Below are 16,249 nucleotides of genomic sequence, written 5' to 3'. Positions count from 1 at the left end.
AGAAGTGTAAAAATAAGCACAATGGTCACAGATGCAGAGGTCCTACAATTAGGTTGTGGTAGAACTAATCAATTTGCAGCTCCTTTCCTACTGAAACCCCCTTGCAATACTTTTAGTAGAAATATTTTGTATTAGTGTGTATGTGAAAATGGGGTTGCATTAACTGTCGATTGTGTGTGTGCTCACAACAGTGTCTAATTCATAAAAGAACTAAAAAGAGTATGAGTGCATTAGAGAGAGCATTGAGTGGCAGTAAAGGAGTTTCTGTCAAAGTTTTCTGCATCACTATACCTTTATGCTGACATTTTTGGCACCATTTCAAATACATAATGACGTTAAACTGAACTCAATGCATTTTTCAAGATAGTGTAAATAACGGACAGATCAGAGAGCTGCTTGTACAAAGGCTGCCTTCTATTTCATACCTGCAACCTCTGGCACTTCTAGAGGGATGTCACTGGGGGCCGGTGTGGAGGATATGCGTTTGCTCTTGGAGTGACCTTTCCTTGAATCAGACTGCTTGGACATGCTGGAAGATGAACGTGTAGGGTCTGGGGTCCCTGGGTCAGACATCCTGTGAGAATGATACCTCTGTGGGCTCGGTTACCTTTCAGTAAGGCAAAGATACAGTCATACCATAACCACATACTCTATTTTCAGTGGTGTTTGCTAAAATAAGCATCACAATTCGATCAAGTCCCTAACTTTAAATATTAAACTTTGGCACATAACTCGACCCATACTATTTGTGATAAGAATGTGAATTATACCTCAAATAATGCAGCTTGTTAAGGACAGGAACTTTTTTAAAATTATATATTATATTAATTATATTATAATATAATATTATTATTTTATAATAATATATAAAATTATATTATATATATATATATATATATATATATATATATATATATATATATATATATACACAGACTACTGTTCAAAAGCATGGGGTTGGTACGATTTTAAAATATTTTTGATAGAATCTCTAATGCTCAAAAAGGCTGCATTTATTTGATTAAAAATTAAGTAAAAATAGTAATGTTGTGTTATAATATTACAAATAAAAAAATAAATTTCTATGTGAATTTATTCCTGGTGCAAAGCTGAAATTTCCGCATCATTACGCCAGTCTTCAGTGTTGCATGATCCTTCAGAAATCATTCTAATATCCTTGTCATCAAATTACAAAATCTTACCAATACCTTATGTTATATACGCAGTGTTGGGGAGTAACTAGTTACATGTACCGGAGTTACGCAATTTAATTACAAAATAAATGTAACTGTAATCCATTATATTACATTAATCCATTAAATTACAGTTGTAAAATGTAAAAAATTACAAACGAGGTTACATCTGAATATTTTCAGTAAAAAGCTAGGATATGTTGAATAATATTAATTTGTTTAATTGATTTCTTTCCCAAATTGCATTGACCGCTCTAAAATAAACTCCAATGTTTCAGGGGTTCAGGACAGAAAAGGACACATGCTTATTCAATAACTGTTTTATTTCCTATTTGGGTTTACGTATATGCTTTATTTTTTAAGATTAACATTTTTTTCCCAAGGCATTGTTAGATGCCAGTGTCTCATTGCTATGCAAAGATTTGATTTCAGCTATGATTTTAAATCTGTATTTAACATCAAGAACGATCTCAAAGTAAAAAGAGGTGCTAAAGACTGATTTTGTGGTGGCTGTGCTTTAAAATTAAAGGGTTAGTTCACCCAAAAATGAAATTTCTGTCATTTATTATTCACCCTCATGTCGTTCCACACCCGTAAGACCTTTGTTAATCTTCGGAACACAAATTAAGATATTTTTGTTGAAATCCGATGGCTCAGTGAGGCCTGCATAGCCAGCAATGACATTTCCTCTCTCAAGATCCATTAATGTACTAAAAACATATTTAAATCAGTTCATGTGAGTGCAGTGGTTCAATATTAATATTATAAAGTGACAAGAATATTTTTGGTGTGCCAAAAAAAAAAAAATAAAAAAAAAAAGACTTATATAGTGATGGCCAATTTCAAAACACTGCTTCAGGAAGCTTCAGAGTGATATGAATCAGCGTGTCGAATCAGAGTGTCGAATCAGCGTGTCAAATCAGCTGTTCAGAGCGCCAAGGTCACGTGATTTCAGCAGTTTGGCAGTTTGACACGCGATCCGAATCATGATTCGATACGCTGATTCATTATGCTCTGAAGCAGTGTTTTTTAATCGGCCATCACTAAATAAGTCGTTATTTTGTTTTTTTGGTGCACCACAAATATTCTCGTCGCTTTATAATATTAATATTGAACCACTGTACTCACATGAACTGATTTAAATATGTTTTTAGTACATTAATGGATCTTGAGAGAGGAAATGTTACTGCTGGCTATGCAGGCCTCACTGAGCCATCGGATTTCAACAAAAACATCTTAATTTGTGTTCTGAAGATGAACGAAGGTCTTACGGGTGTGGAACGGCATGAAGGTGAGTAATAAATGACAGAATTTTCATTTTTGGGTGAACTAACCCTTTAATTCAAGCAAAGTCTGGTTTAAATGTTTGAAAATGTTTAGAAAATAACTCAAAAAGTAATCAGTTACATTACTTTAATAAAGTAATTGAAATAGTTACACTTACTACATATTAAATAGGGTGACTTGTAATCTGTAGCCTATTACATTTCCAAAGTAACCTTCTCAACACTATATATACAGTACGTATATATGCATGTACACACACACAAACACATACAAACACAAATAAATAAATGTGCACACATAGACTTCACCGCAGGGAAGCTTCAATTACAAAATGTGCTCAACATCCTAATGATGCCTCATCAGCTGTCTAGAGCACTGTGATTTCCCCATACCATTCTTGGTCAAAGTAAATAAAAGCAAGAACAGAGGCAGAAGAAAGCAAGCATTTTGAACATCAGAGACAGAGAAGAACCTTTTAGCACAGACGTGATACGACTTTCCAAGCACCACAGTATTGCGCTCTTCTTAGACAGACGATATGGATAAATCTGCCTCGCTGGATCTGCCTCAGTCAGGAAGCGAGAGCAAAAAATATCTAGCTCATAAACTATTTATCTTTTCCAAGCTGATGTCTCTCCCTCCATTTCCACATTTAGTTGTCAACACCAGCAGACCTTCCTTCTTTATTGAAGCTTTGATTCAGTTCCCAACTTGTCAGTTTTGTTGAGTGCCGTATGTAATAAAGCAGACAGTTTTGGAGGCAATACAAAAAGGATGAAAAGAGAAAGGTAAGACAGGGAGTCTGTGGGTAATGGAAAACATTTAAAGCTGCAGATCCCGTCAGATCAGATGAAACTGGGAAGGCAGCAGGTGAGTTTAATCAGTTAAAATAGATCTGTGAGACACTGCATCAGATGAAATGACAAAGCCAGGTTTGTGGGAGGCAACAGGCTGATTATAAAAGACTTCATGAATCTAGCTCTCTGTGGAACACCATTTACAGACTGATGTCGGTTATTATTTCATATCAAAACAGCTGTTAAATAGTCTTTTCTTGTGTAAAGCACTATTTTCCCTGTAACATATTCAAAATACGTCACTAAATATCAACGCAAGTGCTTAAATAAAGTAAAATAAGCCATATTTGTGCTAAAGGTAGATAGCAACCGTTTGTTTTGAAAATAACCGTATAATTTCGACAGTCTCAGTTAAGTTTCAAATAAGCAAGCAAAATATCTCTCTTACCTCTGAAATTTGCCTAAGACAGCGTCTTCCAACTATACAAATGACTTAAAGTGCGTAAAGTCAAAGTTTCCAAACAGTTTCAAGCGGTAAAAGCCATTCAGACGACCCTGCGCATGAGGACTCTGTGGACGCGTCTCCATGGAGACGGCGCACGACTCTGGCTTTCTCTGCACGGATATTACGTATGTCCCATGTCGTTGAAGCTTTAAATGAAGGCACAACACCAACTGTAAATAAATAAATGAATAAATAAGGTAATGTTTGTATTTTTGGGAATAAGAAATACGGTGGGTCAGAGAGAAGAATGTGCGTTCCTCTTTTGAGTGACAGCGATCGCGACCTTCAGCAGATGTCGGTTAAATAAAAACCTACTGGAATGGCATTATGTTTATATATTATATTTGCTCATAATAGTCCAGTGGCACACAAAGCCTGGTCTCAAGAGAGAAATGATTATCATCTTTCTCAAGCACCGACGACACACTATTGCCTTGTGAATGCAGAACAGCTCAAGGATGCATTAAACCACTGATACATAGAATATGGGTGATAAAAGGTGTTCTTTGTAGCTAGTGTTTAGTTAGGAAAATGTAAGGGCCATTTTAAGGTCTGTTTAATAAAACTCTGCAGTATGCTCTGAACTCCTTTGCACAAAGAACGGGAAAACATTCAGTCATCATCAATGGTTGAATGCAGTGGTGTAGACATATGTATAAAGCCCACAACAGCCTTGGTGGATTATCAAAGTTTAAGCCCTGCCCCACACATCTTATGGTACAGTGTTGCTTCCTGGCAACATGGTCTATTTTAGTTTGTTTTTAATAAAATAAGGCACCAATTGATTGATCAAACGTATATCAGGACATAATAACTCAAATACTAATCAATAAAAGTGCAAAAAAGACCAAAACATGACCAACAGGAGTCCATTTTGTGTCCTGTTTCAGCACATGTGCACGTCACATGGCTCCATATTTTCTCCAATGAAAAGTGCTTTTTTTTCACTTGTTCACTTGAATCCATTTCATCACCCACAAAAAATTTGAGTCACCTTTACTGGCAAGTAAAGAAGTATTTTCAAGAACTTTATATTATATATCATTAAATGTTTTAGAGAAAATAACAAAAAACTGTGTGTTGCCTCTAGGCAACATTGTACCATAATGGAATCGCATAAGGCCATACAGGCATAATAGGTTTGAATACAAATGTATTATATTTGTAAGGAAGAGTTAGAATTATCTAAATATATTTGCATTTTCACATGATTTTGTAATGCACTTCAAAAAGGTATAAAACACAAGTAGTACTGGCAGTTGATGAGGGGTCATACTGTGATGAGGAAGATGAAATCATAGTGAAAATCCATCAGGGAGAGAGAGGGTGAGAGAGAAGACGAAGATGAGGATGGAGATGGATATGATAACTTGATATAATAACATAGTAATACGATGGTTTGGTAATACTTGTGTTCCACCATGGTACAATGTAACCTGAGGGCAACAGCTGGATATAAAATGTTACTTTTTATTAAATATGAAACTTTTAATACATTAAAAACTGGATAATTGTGTTTGTTTAAGTGTCTAGTTAAAGAAATTGATGTTTATTTTTTCTACATGAAAATGCCAAATGTTACAATTTTTCCATTGTGGTACAATGTTGCCTCGAGGCAACAAACTTATAAAAAATAAATAAATTAAAAATTTATGAAAATGTTTATTGATATTGTTAAAGTGTCCAATTTTAAGCAGGAAAAAACAACACAATTTTTTTCCTCATTGATATCATATTACGTACCATGGAGGGTTAAAACCCAAAATATTTGTCATTTTTATCACTTCTCTTACCACTCTTAAAATGGCTCTGAGTACAAATGGGCAAGCTGTAGGATTTGTACAAGCCACCTGACCCTGGGGGATCTGTGACCCTCCATTCACTCTCTGTATAAGTACAACAACTCAGATGGCACACAAATCCCCCGGTGCCATTTCCATTCCCTTTTTTCTGCATCAAAATGGTGTGGAGCAGGACTTTGACAAAAGGCAGCAACGGGAGTTGAAGTTCATGGCTCAGGTCTATAATCTTTTATTTAAAAATGGGAGATTAAACATTAAACCCTCTAAACCCGTTGGATGAAAAGGGTGCACTTTCAGGCTCTGATAACGTCCCTCACACTCAGTCCACCTGCACCCATAATGCATTTCACATTTTGATTATAGACACAGACACACACATAGACATACACTCCCAACATTTCTCTCTCTCACCCATGCCTACTCTACTGAGATATGTGGCTTGACAGAGCCCCTCTGAGAATCTGAGTGCAAGTCAAACTAAATTTCCCTACCGGGACCTATAATGCCCCACCGTAATACTACTGCAAACAACTTTGCATTGCTCACAGGATTGTCTTCTAGTATATTCAAATATGAGCTAATGCACCCTTTGAAAAAAAAAAAAATCCTCTTGAGAGGTGAAAAGGAAAAATAGGCCTGAAATAATAAATGGGAGGTAAAGGAGGTATGGTATTTTTTTTTTTTTTTTTTAAATGACTTTAAAACCATTTTAGCTTAAAATGTTCCCAGCCTTACTCATCTTAATTGCATTTTTCCAATGAGACTTGAATTACAGAGCATTATGATTAGAGAGCTCTCTAATTCAATTATTACTAGTAAGAATTACAATTACAGAGCTCTCTAATTCAATTCTTACTAGTAACAATTTGTTACAGTTTCACTCAGTTTGGACCGTTTTCCTGCTTGCACTGTTTCCCACCACTAGTTTATTGTCATGATTTTTGATTTGAGTCATCACTGTCAGCTGTGTGTCATTTATCACCTCATTTGCACATGTATTTAAGTTTCCTTGTTTCTGTTCACCATTGTCAGGTATCGTCAGTGTTTACGTGTGTGAAACTCTTGTTTGTTTACCTTTGGATTTATTAAAGACTGCATTCTCTCTTCATCATCGTGTTCGTTTCTGATCATTTACACAGCATTTGTGACACAATTATGATTAGAGAGCTCTATAAAATAATTTTTACTAGTCATGTCTCCATTGACTTCCATTCATTTTTAATTACAGAGCTCTACAATTGAATTTTTACTAGTAACCATTAGAGTTAGAGCTTTGTAATTCAATGATTATTAGTAACAATTCCAGTTAGAGAGCTCTACAAATGGATTTTACTAGTCATATGTCTCCATTGACTTTTATTCATTTTTAATTACAGAGCTCTACAATTGTTACAGTTATGCCTTGTTTATCTTAGTTTCATGGACTTCTAGTTTTGTTTTCATGTCACATGTCTTCCTTTGTTCTGTTTTCCCGCCACCTTTTAGTTGTCATGGTAATTCATTTAATCATCGCAGGTGTTCATCATTAGTTCCCTTATTAACCTTAAAGTTCCTGCCTTTTCACCCTTTAGTTGTCCGGTATTGTTTGTGTGAAAGCTTGTGTGAACCTGCTTTGTAGCACACTGTTACGTTGTTGGATTACCTTTAAGCCTTGTTAATAAACCTTGTTGGATTTCTACATTCGTCTTCGTCTTCCTGGGAGCGTATGTAACAACAATTGAATTTTTACTAGTAACCATTACAGTTAGAGCTCTACAATTCAATTATTACTAGTAACAATTATGATTAGAGAGCTCTACAAAATAATTTACTAGTCATGTCTCCATTGGCTTTAATTACAGAGCTCTACAATTTTTACTAGAAATCATTCCAATGAGAGAGCTCTACAAGTGAATATGTCTCCATTGATTTCCATTCATTTTTAAATACAGAGCTCTACAATTTAATCTTTACTAGTAAGAATTCCAATTAGAGATCTCTCTAATTCAATTATTACTAGCAAAAATGCAATTGCAGAGCTCTCTAATTGAATTGTTACTAGTAAAAAAACACATTTAAAGGGTTAGTTCACCCCAAAATGAAAATAATGTCATTTATTACTCACCCTCATGCCGTTCCACACCCATAAGACCTTCGTTAATCTTCGGAACACAAATTAAGATATTTTAGTTGAAATCCGATGACTCAGTGAGGCCTCCATAGCCAGCAATGACATTTCCTCTCTCAAAATCCATTAATCTACTAAAAACCAATTTAAATCAGTTCATGTGAGTACAGTGGTTCAATATTAATATTATAAAGCAACAAGAATATTTTTGGTGCACCAAAAAAACAAAATAACGACTTATTTAGTAATGGCCGATTTCAAAACACTGCTTCATGAAGCTTCAGAGCGTTATGATTCTTCTGTGTCGAATCATGATTCGGATCGCGTGTCAAACCGTCAAATTGCTGAAATCACGTGACTTTGGCGCTCCAAACCGCTGATTCGATCCGCTGATTCATAACGCTCCAAAGCTTCCTGAAGCAGTGTTTTAAAATCGGCCATCACTATACAAGTTTTTTTTTTTTTTTTTTTTTTTTGGTGCACCAAAAATATTCTTGTCGCTTTATAATATTAATATTGAACCACTGTACTCACATGAACTGATTTAAATATGTTTTTAGTACCTTTATGGATCTTGAGAGAGGAAATGTCATTGCTCCCTATGCAGGCCTCATGCACAGAGCCATCGGATTTCAACAATAATATCTTAATTTGCGTTCCGAAGATTAACGAAGGTCTTATGGGTGTGGAACGGCATGCGGGTGAGTAATTAATGACAGAATTTTCATTTTTGGGTGAACTAACCCTTTAGGATACATATAATTGCAGAGCTCTGTTATTGAATTAGGGAGCTCTGCAATTGCAATGGTTACTAGCAGTGTTGGGGAAAGTTACTTTTAAAAGTAATGCATTACAATATTGTGTTACCCCCTCAAAAATAACTAATTGTGTTACTTAGTTACTTTTTTTTTCTTTTTCTTTTTTTAAGTAATACGTTACATTACTTTTGTGTTACTTTTTCTCACCTGGGCTTGATTGTTTGTTTTTCAATAACAACAAAAAAGCTCTATTTTTGGCAAATGTTAAGGCCCTTACACACCAAAAGTGAGATTAATAAGCCTCAGGCTGAAGGAAATGTATATTTACTCCTGTACAGTAGAGGGGGCAGCTTAAACAAACCTTTCAGCTGTGCTGCCATTCTGGATTAAAGAAGAATAGAATACAGGAGAAGTATTCAGTTCAACACTCTTAATCTAAAGTAATTTTTTGCTTATTTAGTATGGTTGAATTAGATCATTGAAGGTCAGCAACAAAGACATTGGTTAATAAAGTGAAATTAAATACATAAAGTATATTTGTGTAATTAATATAGTTATAACAGGTTTGCATAAAATTCTGAGATTGCATTTCACTGTTTTTATTCATTTTGAGGAATAATGAATGTTTTTGTGCAAGTGAGATGAGTAAATGCGTTTACATTTAGTCTAGAACTACAATAATCATCATGTTCACAACGCACATAAAACCTTTATTTCTCTCAACATGGGGACAGGAGAGCTGTAAGTCAATAAATGTGAAAAAGTAACTTGCGTTACTTATTTGAAAAAGTAACTTGGATATTTTGTTATGCGATACTAGTTACTTGAAAAAGTAATCTGATTACGTAACTCAAGTTACTTGTAATGCATTACCCCCAACACTGGTTACTATGAAGTAAATTGTAGAGCTCTCAAATTGGAATGCTTACTAGTAAAAATTCAATTGTAGAGCTCTGTAATTAAAAACAAATAAAAGTCAATGGAGACATGACTAATAAAAATTCAATTGTAGCGCTCTCTAATTGGAATTGTTACTAGTAAGTGTTTAATTACAGAGCTCTGTCATTGTAGTTAGCAATAATTGAATTGTAGAGCTCTAATTGTAATTGTAACTTACACTGCATTGTAGAGCTCTCCAATTTAATTCTTACTAGTAAAAATGCAATTATGACGAGTAACTATGGGAACATTTCAAGCTAAAATGGCTTGTTATATATTTGTGAAGATTATCATGATAAACAAAACGTGTAAGAATTTTGTTAGTCAAAGAATTTTCTTTGCTAACTTCTGGGTTGGTCTAAACTTAATCACTGCAGTATTCTGTGTATGATGAGTAGGTCTCAGCAGGGAGAAAGAGTATGAGGTCTCTGCGGAACAAAAGTGTTTCTGTATTTGTGGGTATTTTCAAACTGTTGAGTATTTATATATCATGCAATGAAAATGATCCCCTTCACCCCTTCACCCACCCCTAAACCCTACCCACACTCTGACGTGAGCAAATCAGGTAACTCTCTCAAAATGCCCCTCTGTTAATGGCCTCGCCCACTGATCATTCCTGTCCTGCAGAGACCTGCTTGGGGAGAAACGCCATATAATGAATTTGACTTGAAAAGAATGCGAGCACGAATCAGCAAAGCTAATGAGAGCTTGGGCAAAAATAATGCGCTCTCGTTACAGCCTCAGGCCTCGAGTCCCTGACAGCAGCACAGCATGCTTTATGTTCACAACGCATATGATATATGAGGACCGTACATTGAAAGGGACGGATGTGCTCACAGTGTTCTGTTTCACTCACACACGTTTATAAAGTCAAGAGGGTTATGAGAGCCTCATGTCATCGCCAGAACACAACATCTGGGTCCCTCTAAAAGTTTTAGAAGTTGCAAATGAATAATGACATTCTTCTGGTGGTTTTCAGGGAGGATAATTACGTAACTCATTTTTTAACATCGTCACATTCTATTCGGTATTCACAAGGCATGCCGAGGCCCTTGTAGAAGAGGTAGCAGCAGGCAGCGGCGTGCACGTTTTGACTTTACGCGTTCATCACCAACAGGGACAAACATGTGATGTTCCTTATGTGGACAGATGTACAATGCATTTACACTTTTTTCCATCTAAAAGAATCCATCTATGCCTTTCCATAACCCCCTTTTACCCGCAAACACACTCGGTCTGTAAAAATAATAGCCATCTAAAATGTGTTTCCAGCGTTGGGAACCGAAGCATTCTGAGGTAATCAAATAAAACTGCCCTCAAAGCTTTTAATAAAACATGGCCGTGTAGGGACACTCTTTTTTCAAGATTAATGGCAGGGATTCTCCCCCCCCACCCCCCATTCGCTTCTTTTATTTCTTAATAATTCATTTGTGGAGGGACAAAACTAACAGTTTGTGTTTATGTGCTGTATTGGCTGAAAGAACCGTCGCTGAGAGGATGAAAAATCCGTCGTGCCACCGAACATCCCACTTTTTCCAGTGGCCCTTAATTAGCGTCCATGCTTAAAAGGCCTGACGGTTCCAATATCACAGCTACTTTTAATATCTCTGGCCCAGTCGCTCATGTAATTATTGGACAGGGGTTGGATAAGGATACAGTACTTTGGCCATTTTTATAACATAGTTATTCTGTTTCGTTTTATGTTTCTTTGAGAGGTTTCCACTCTGGAGAATTTAAATGAATAAAGCGCTGCGTAAAATGGAAGCTGATTAATACGCTCATTGAAACATTAAAAGCCTTATAGCCTTGTAAACCCGCCTTGCAAACAGCTTTATTGGCTTAAGCCATTACATTTTTACTTGTTTTATTTATTTATTTATTTATTTATTTAATTTTTGGGTGCACTCAGTATATTGAATGCAGCACTATAACCCAAAGCCATATTACAGTACAAGCACTTCTACAGAACGCTACTTTACAATACAGGCAATTTTCCCGAGTCATGCACAGCTTTCCCCTCTACCACAGCAGTAGCAAAGAAAAGTCAACAAATACAAAAAGTCTTGGGGTATAAAATCAACATGTAAATTCTTAATTTATGGCATGATTTGTCACACCGTTTAACTGGCATGAAGTAGTACGGCCGTGGCCTCCATTGATTGGGGCAGGCATTAAAAGATTAAAAGGTTTATCATCTGTCTGCGTTGTTGACGGCAGTCTCGAGTCATTAGCGCCATTAGCATTAAGCCTACCCCATCAATAACAGCCCGGGTGAGTGATCTGGCTCCCCGAGAGAGTGATCCCGGGGCGGGGGCAGCGCTGCCAGCTTAGCCCATGCTCTTCTGGGGTCCCTGATCTGCTTGGGTAAGTTTGTCCAGGAAGATGAGTCAGCTATGGGAGAAATTAATATATAGAGATGTGGCAGAGAGAACGGTGACCTTCTTGTGTCAGAGCCTCATGGTGACGATAGAAAGTGTCTATAGTTAGAGATTTTGCTGTCATTTATATTACAATATGTAAATTAGATTTTTTTGGTCCCATTTTATATTAGGTGGCCTTAACTACTATGTACTTGCATCAAAAAATAAGTACAGTGTACTTATTGTGTTCATATTGCAAAACACTTTTGCTGCATTCAGGTGGATACGCGGGTAAAGTTAGGGACATGTTTGCTATAGGTAGGTTTAAGGGTGGGTTAAGGTGTAAGGGATGGGTCAACATGGTAATTATAAATGTGATTACAAAAATTAATTACAGATGTAATTACATACAGGTATTTTTAAATTGCAAGTACAATGTAAAAACATGTATGTACACAATAAGTGCATTGTATCAAATGATTAATTTAAATGTAAGTACATAGTAGTTAAGGCCACCTAATATAAAGTGGGACCTACTTTTTATTATATTATATGATATTTTATTATACTGATATACACTCAAACAAAAATATTTTTATGCCGTTCACTTTATTTAAACAGTTTTGATTTAAAGCTGCAGTCCGTAACTTTTTTTTGGTTAAAAATGATCTAAAATCAATTTTTGAGCAAATACATAACCAGCCAGTGTTCAAAACTATCTCATTATCTTAGCTCGATTCACAACGGTAAGCTTGTAATAATGTTTTCTAATAAGAGCGACTTGGTGGATTTCCGCGGGAAATTTGAGCATGCAGCAGTTCCTCTGTGCGTCATTACGTCACGTCCGTAAACAGAAAGGAAGGAGTCCAGGCTAATCGGTTTTATCATGTGAGGATGCTGCTGGTAGCGGATCATTTATAGCCTTTTCTCACAGCAGCTGAAATAATTAAACTTATCATTTTGATGGTGGATTGTAATCCAGAAAGGTCCAAATGACAATCATCAGTGACAACTGGAGATTCACTCATAGTCAAAAAGCAAAAGACTTTGGACTGTTGAGTGGCTACAGAAATTGAAATCTACAGGTAACGCTAATATACACATAGTCATAGTCATGCTGATGTTGTTAACATTAACGATTTGAGAACAAAGTATAACAGTAATAATAATTTGCACAGTTTAGCATGATCCGAGCTAAGCGATTGTTAAATTTCATCATCATTGGCAGCGCGACTTATTGTAGGCTTAATGCTTTTTTCCTCAGCTGGTCAGAACAAAAGTGGCAGAAACGTTACTTGTTCAGATGATATTTTCCAGTGAAAATTCTTATATTGGTCATACTTTCAATATGTAGAATCTGTGATTCTGAAGTACAGTATCCACACCGGTGCGGTGACTGACAGCAAGCATTAGATTCATCCGCGCTGACGAGCTGTGCCGAGGCACAACGCACGTACAGATAACTGTTCCGCATATGACTGCAATTGCAGGTTTCAAACAAGAGATGGCGACAAAGAGGAAAAATCGCGGACTGCAGCTTTAACACCAGCCTATCAGGTTTCTGGTTCAAAAAACGATTGCTTCATGTTAAACTGACTTGAAACAGTTGATGTTTTCATTTTGAAATAACATGTTTCAATCAAGTAACCCAATCAAACAGGACCTTCATTTCCCCTCATGCTTTGCACAGGGCTGAAGTAAATGCTGAAATAAAGTGTTATTTTATGCATTTTTTAGCAAGATGAGAAAATAGAGAGACTTGTTAACGTTTAATGTTCTATGTTGGAATTTAAAATTTTCTGTTATGTTTGGGGTTATGGTTTTGGGGGTTATGGTGAGTATTGAGCTTGTGCTTGGATTGAGGACCTGCTAACAACAATTCAAATTGCTTTAAAGGTGGGGTAAGTAGTTTTTCAAAAATGCTGTTGGACATTGTTGATATTTGAAATTAGGCCTGGGTGATAAAATGGTATCGATATTTATCGACGGTACGTCTTAATCAATAACGATAGAAAAAATGTTTGATATAACTCTCAATATAGTTTCACTTAAATGCTTTAAAATGTAAACAGACATGAAGTTCGGTTGCATGAACAACTCTCAAGCAAACAGACATGCTGCGAGTGACACGCAAACAAGTTGCTGTGGAGTTCCGTTGCGCAATCGCCACATGAAATCAGAATACACAAATACATGAAAATGAGTGCTGTACCTGCTGGCGACGAGGAGATTGTGAATAAAAAATTACGTATCAGCTCATCAGTGTTGCAGTTTCATGGTTTCCTTACGTCTTACAGTTGATCTACTTCAAAGTTCGTCTTGAGAGAGCAGTTGTCATGTCGGTAAAAACAGCTGCACAGTGTTTTCAACCACACTATCACACTATACTATTTCTGTGTGTTATAAATATTCAAATTATCACAGAAGTACTGAGATAAAAGTTTATAGTTAGGATATAAACACTAATGTCTATGTTATCGATCAAAACTGAGCAAATCAGCTTTTGAAAGAAAATAAGTCGTTTTCAGCGCCAAGTTATCGATTACATTGTTTCACCACCAGGTGAAAGTGTTGAATTTGACTGTTAAAGGGATAGTTCACCCAAAAATGAAAATTTGATGTTTATTTGCTTACCCCCAGCGCATCCAAGATGTAGGTGACTTTGTTTCTTCTTCTAATACACCACTATGTCCAACTGCTTTCAGCACTCGCTTAGTGAGGTTTGATCGCGCTCTGACAACGGCAGTGATGTCTCGCGCATATACTTCAATGAGTGCTAGACATCACTTTGGCTGTCAGAGCGCGATCAGACCTCACTAAGCGAGTGCTGAACGCAGTTGGACATAGTGGTGTATTAGAGGTAAAAAATTATATAAATACTGTTCGGTTTCTCACACAAACCGATCATTTCGTGTTTTAGGACATCAATGTGTCGTCACGAGCCACAGGGTTTCATTTGGATTTGTCTGTCGTGTTTTATTTACTCTTATAGTCCAAGTTCCCGCTGACTTGCATTATACCACTGACAGACGGCGACGGTTGGAGTTAAAAATCATCATTTGTGTTCTACTGAAGAAACAAAGTCACCTACATCTTGGATGCGCTGGGGGTAAGCAGATAAACATCAAATTTTCGTTTCTGGGTGAACTATCCCTTTAAATTTATTTGACATTGAATCTTCATTCAACAGATTCTTTCAAATACACTGATTCATCCAGTAATGAAACAAGTGTATTTATTTATGAGCGAGTCATTGAATCATACATAGAATTTTTTTTTTTTTAAATAATTCATTCAAATCAATTAAAAATTTTAAAAAAGACAGCAGCAATTAATATTTTGTCAGAACCTCTAGTAAATTAATGTTTTTCGTTTAGTTTCATTCAGAATCATATCTCAGTTTGAGACAAAAAAGTTTTCAATTTATCCAGAATTGTCAGTAAGTTTCTTTAAAAATTAAAATTAAGAAAAAATTTTATTTAGTTTTAAAATTATTTGCTGTTTGCCTTAAAGGTGCTAGATTATGTTTTTAAAAGATGTAATATAAGCAAGGTGTCCCCTAATGTGTCTGTGAAGTTTCAGCTCAAAATACCACATGTGCCATTTTGGGGCATCATTATAAACGCGCCGATTTTATGCTGCAGCCCCTTTAAATCCCGTGCTCTCCGCCCACAGAGCTTGCGCTTGCCTTAAACAGCATAAACAAAGTTTACACAGCTAATATAACCCTCAAAATGGATCTTTCAAAGTGTCGTTGCATGCGGCATGCATGCGTCGGATTATGTGAGTATTGTTCTGTTATATTGTTTACTTCTGATTTTGAATGAGTTTGAAGTGCTCTGTGGCTAATGGGTAATCTACACTGTTGGAGAGATTTATAAAGAATGAAGTTGTGTTTGAATTATAAACTGCAAGTGTGTAAAAATGAAAATAGCGACGGCTCTCTTGTCTCCGTGAAAAGTAAGAAACGATGGTAACTTTAACCAATTAACAGTACATAGCAACATGCTAACAAAACATTTAGAAAGACAGTTTACAAATATCACTAAAAATATCATGTTATCATGGATCATGTCAGTTATTATTGCTCCATCTGCCATTTTTTCGCTATTGTTCTTGCTTGCTTACTAGTCTGATGATTTGGTTTGCACATCCAGACGTTAATACTGGCTGCCCTTGTCTAATGCCTTTTATATGTTGGAAACGTGGGCTGGCATATGCAAAATTGGGGCGTACATATTAATGATCCCGACTGTTACGTAACAGTCGGTGTTATGTTGAGATTCGCCTGTTCTTTGGAGGTCTTTTAAACAAATGAGATTTATATAAGAAGGAGGAAACAATGGTGTTTGAGACTCACTGTATGTCATTTCCATGTTATTTGTTATTTAACTTGCCAAGATAAATTCAATTTTTTTCGAGGGCCTTAATTAAAAATGTATTGGTTAAATTCAAACTTTTTTCTACTGGTCTTTTTTTTTTTTTCTTTTTTTTTTAAGGT

At 36.0% G+C, this 16,249-nt stretch overlaps 1 protein-coding gene across 1 annotated transcript in view; it reads right to left on the bottom strand.

The window, feature by feature from the left end:
- Nucleotides 1–3,879, bottom strand: part of dnah2 (dynein, axonemal, heavy chain 2) — a 191,622-nt gene extending 187,743 nt beyond the window's left edge. Inside the window, exons 1-2 of the mRNA XM_048185863.1 lie at nucleotides 3,726–3,879; nucleotides 426–607 (exon numbers count right to left, since the gene is read on the bottom strand). Coding sequence (XP_048041820.1) covers nucleotides 426–573 — 148 coding nt within the window. The 5' untranslated portion in view covers nucleotides 574–607; nucleotides 3,726–3,879. The remainder of the gene's footprint in view (nucleotides 1–425; nucleotides 608–3,725) is intronic.
- Between the last annotated feature and the right edge of the window lie 12,370 nt (nucleotides 3,880–16,249).

The sequence above is a fragment of the Megalobrama amblycephala genome, linkage group LG3, assembly GCF_018812025.1.
Source record: "Megalobrama amblycephala isolate DHTTF-2021 linkage group LG3, ASM1881202v1, whole genome shotgun sequence".
Lineage (NCBI taxonomy): Eukaryota > Metazoa > Chordata > Actinopteri > Cypriniformes > Xenocyprididae > Megalobrama > Megalobrama amblycephala.
This window is presented reverse-complemented; position numbering and strand designations above follow the sequence as displayed.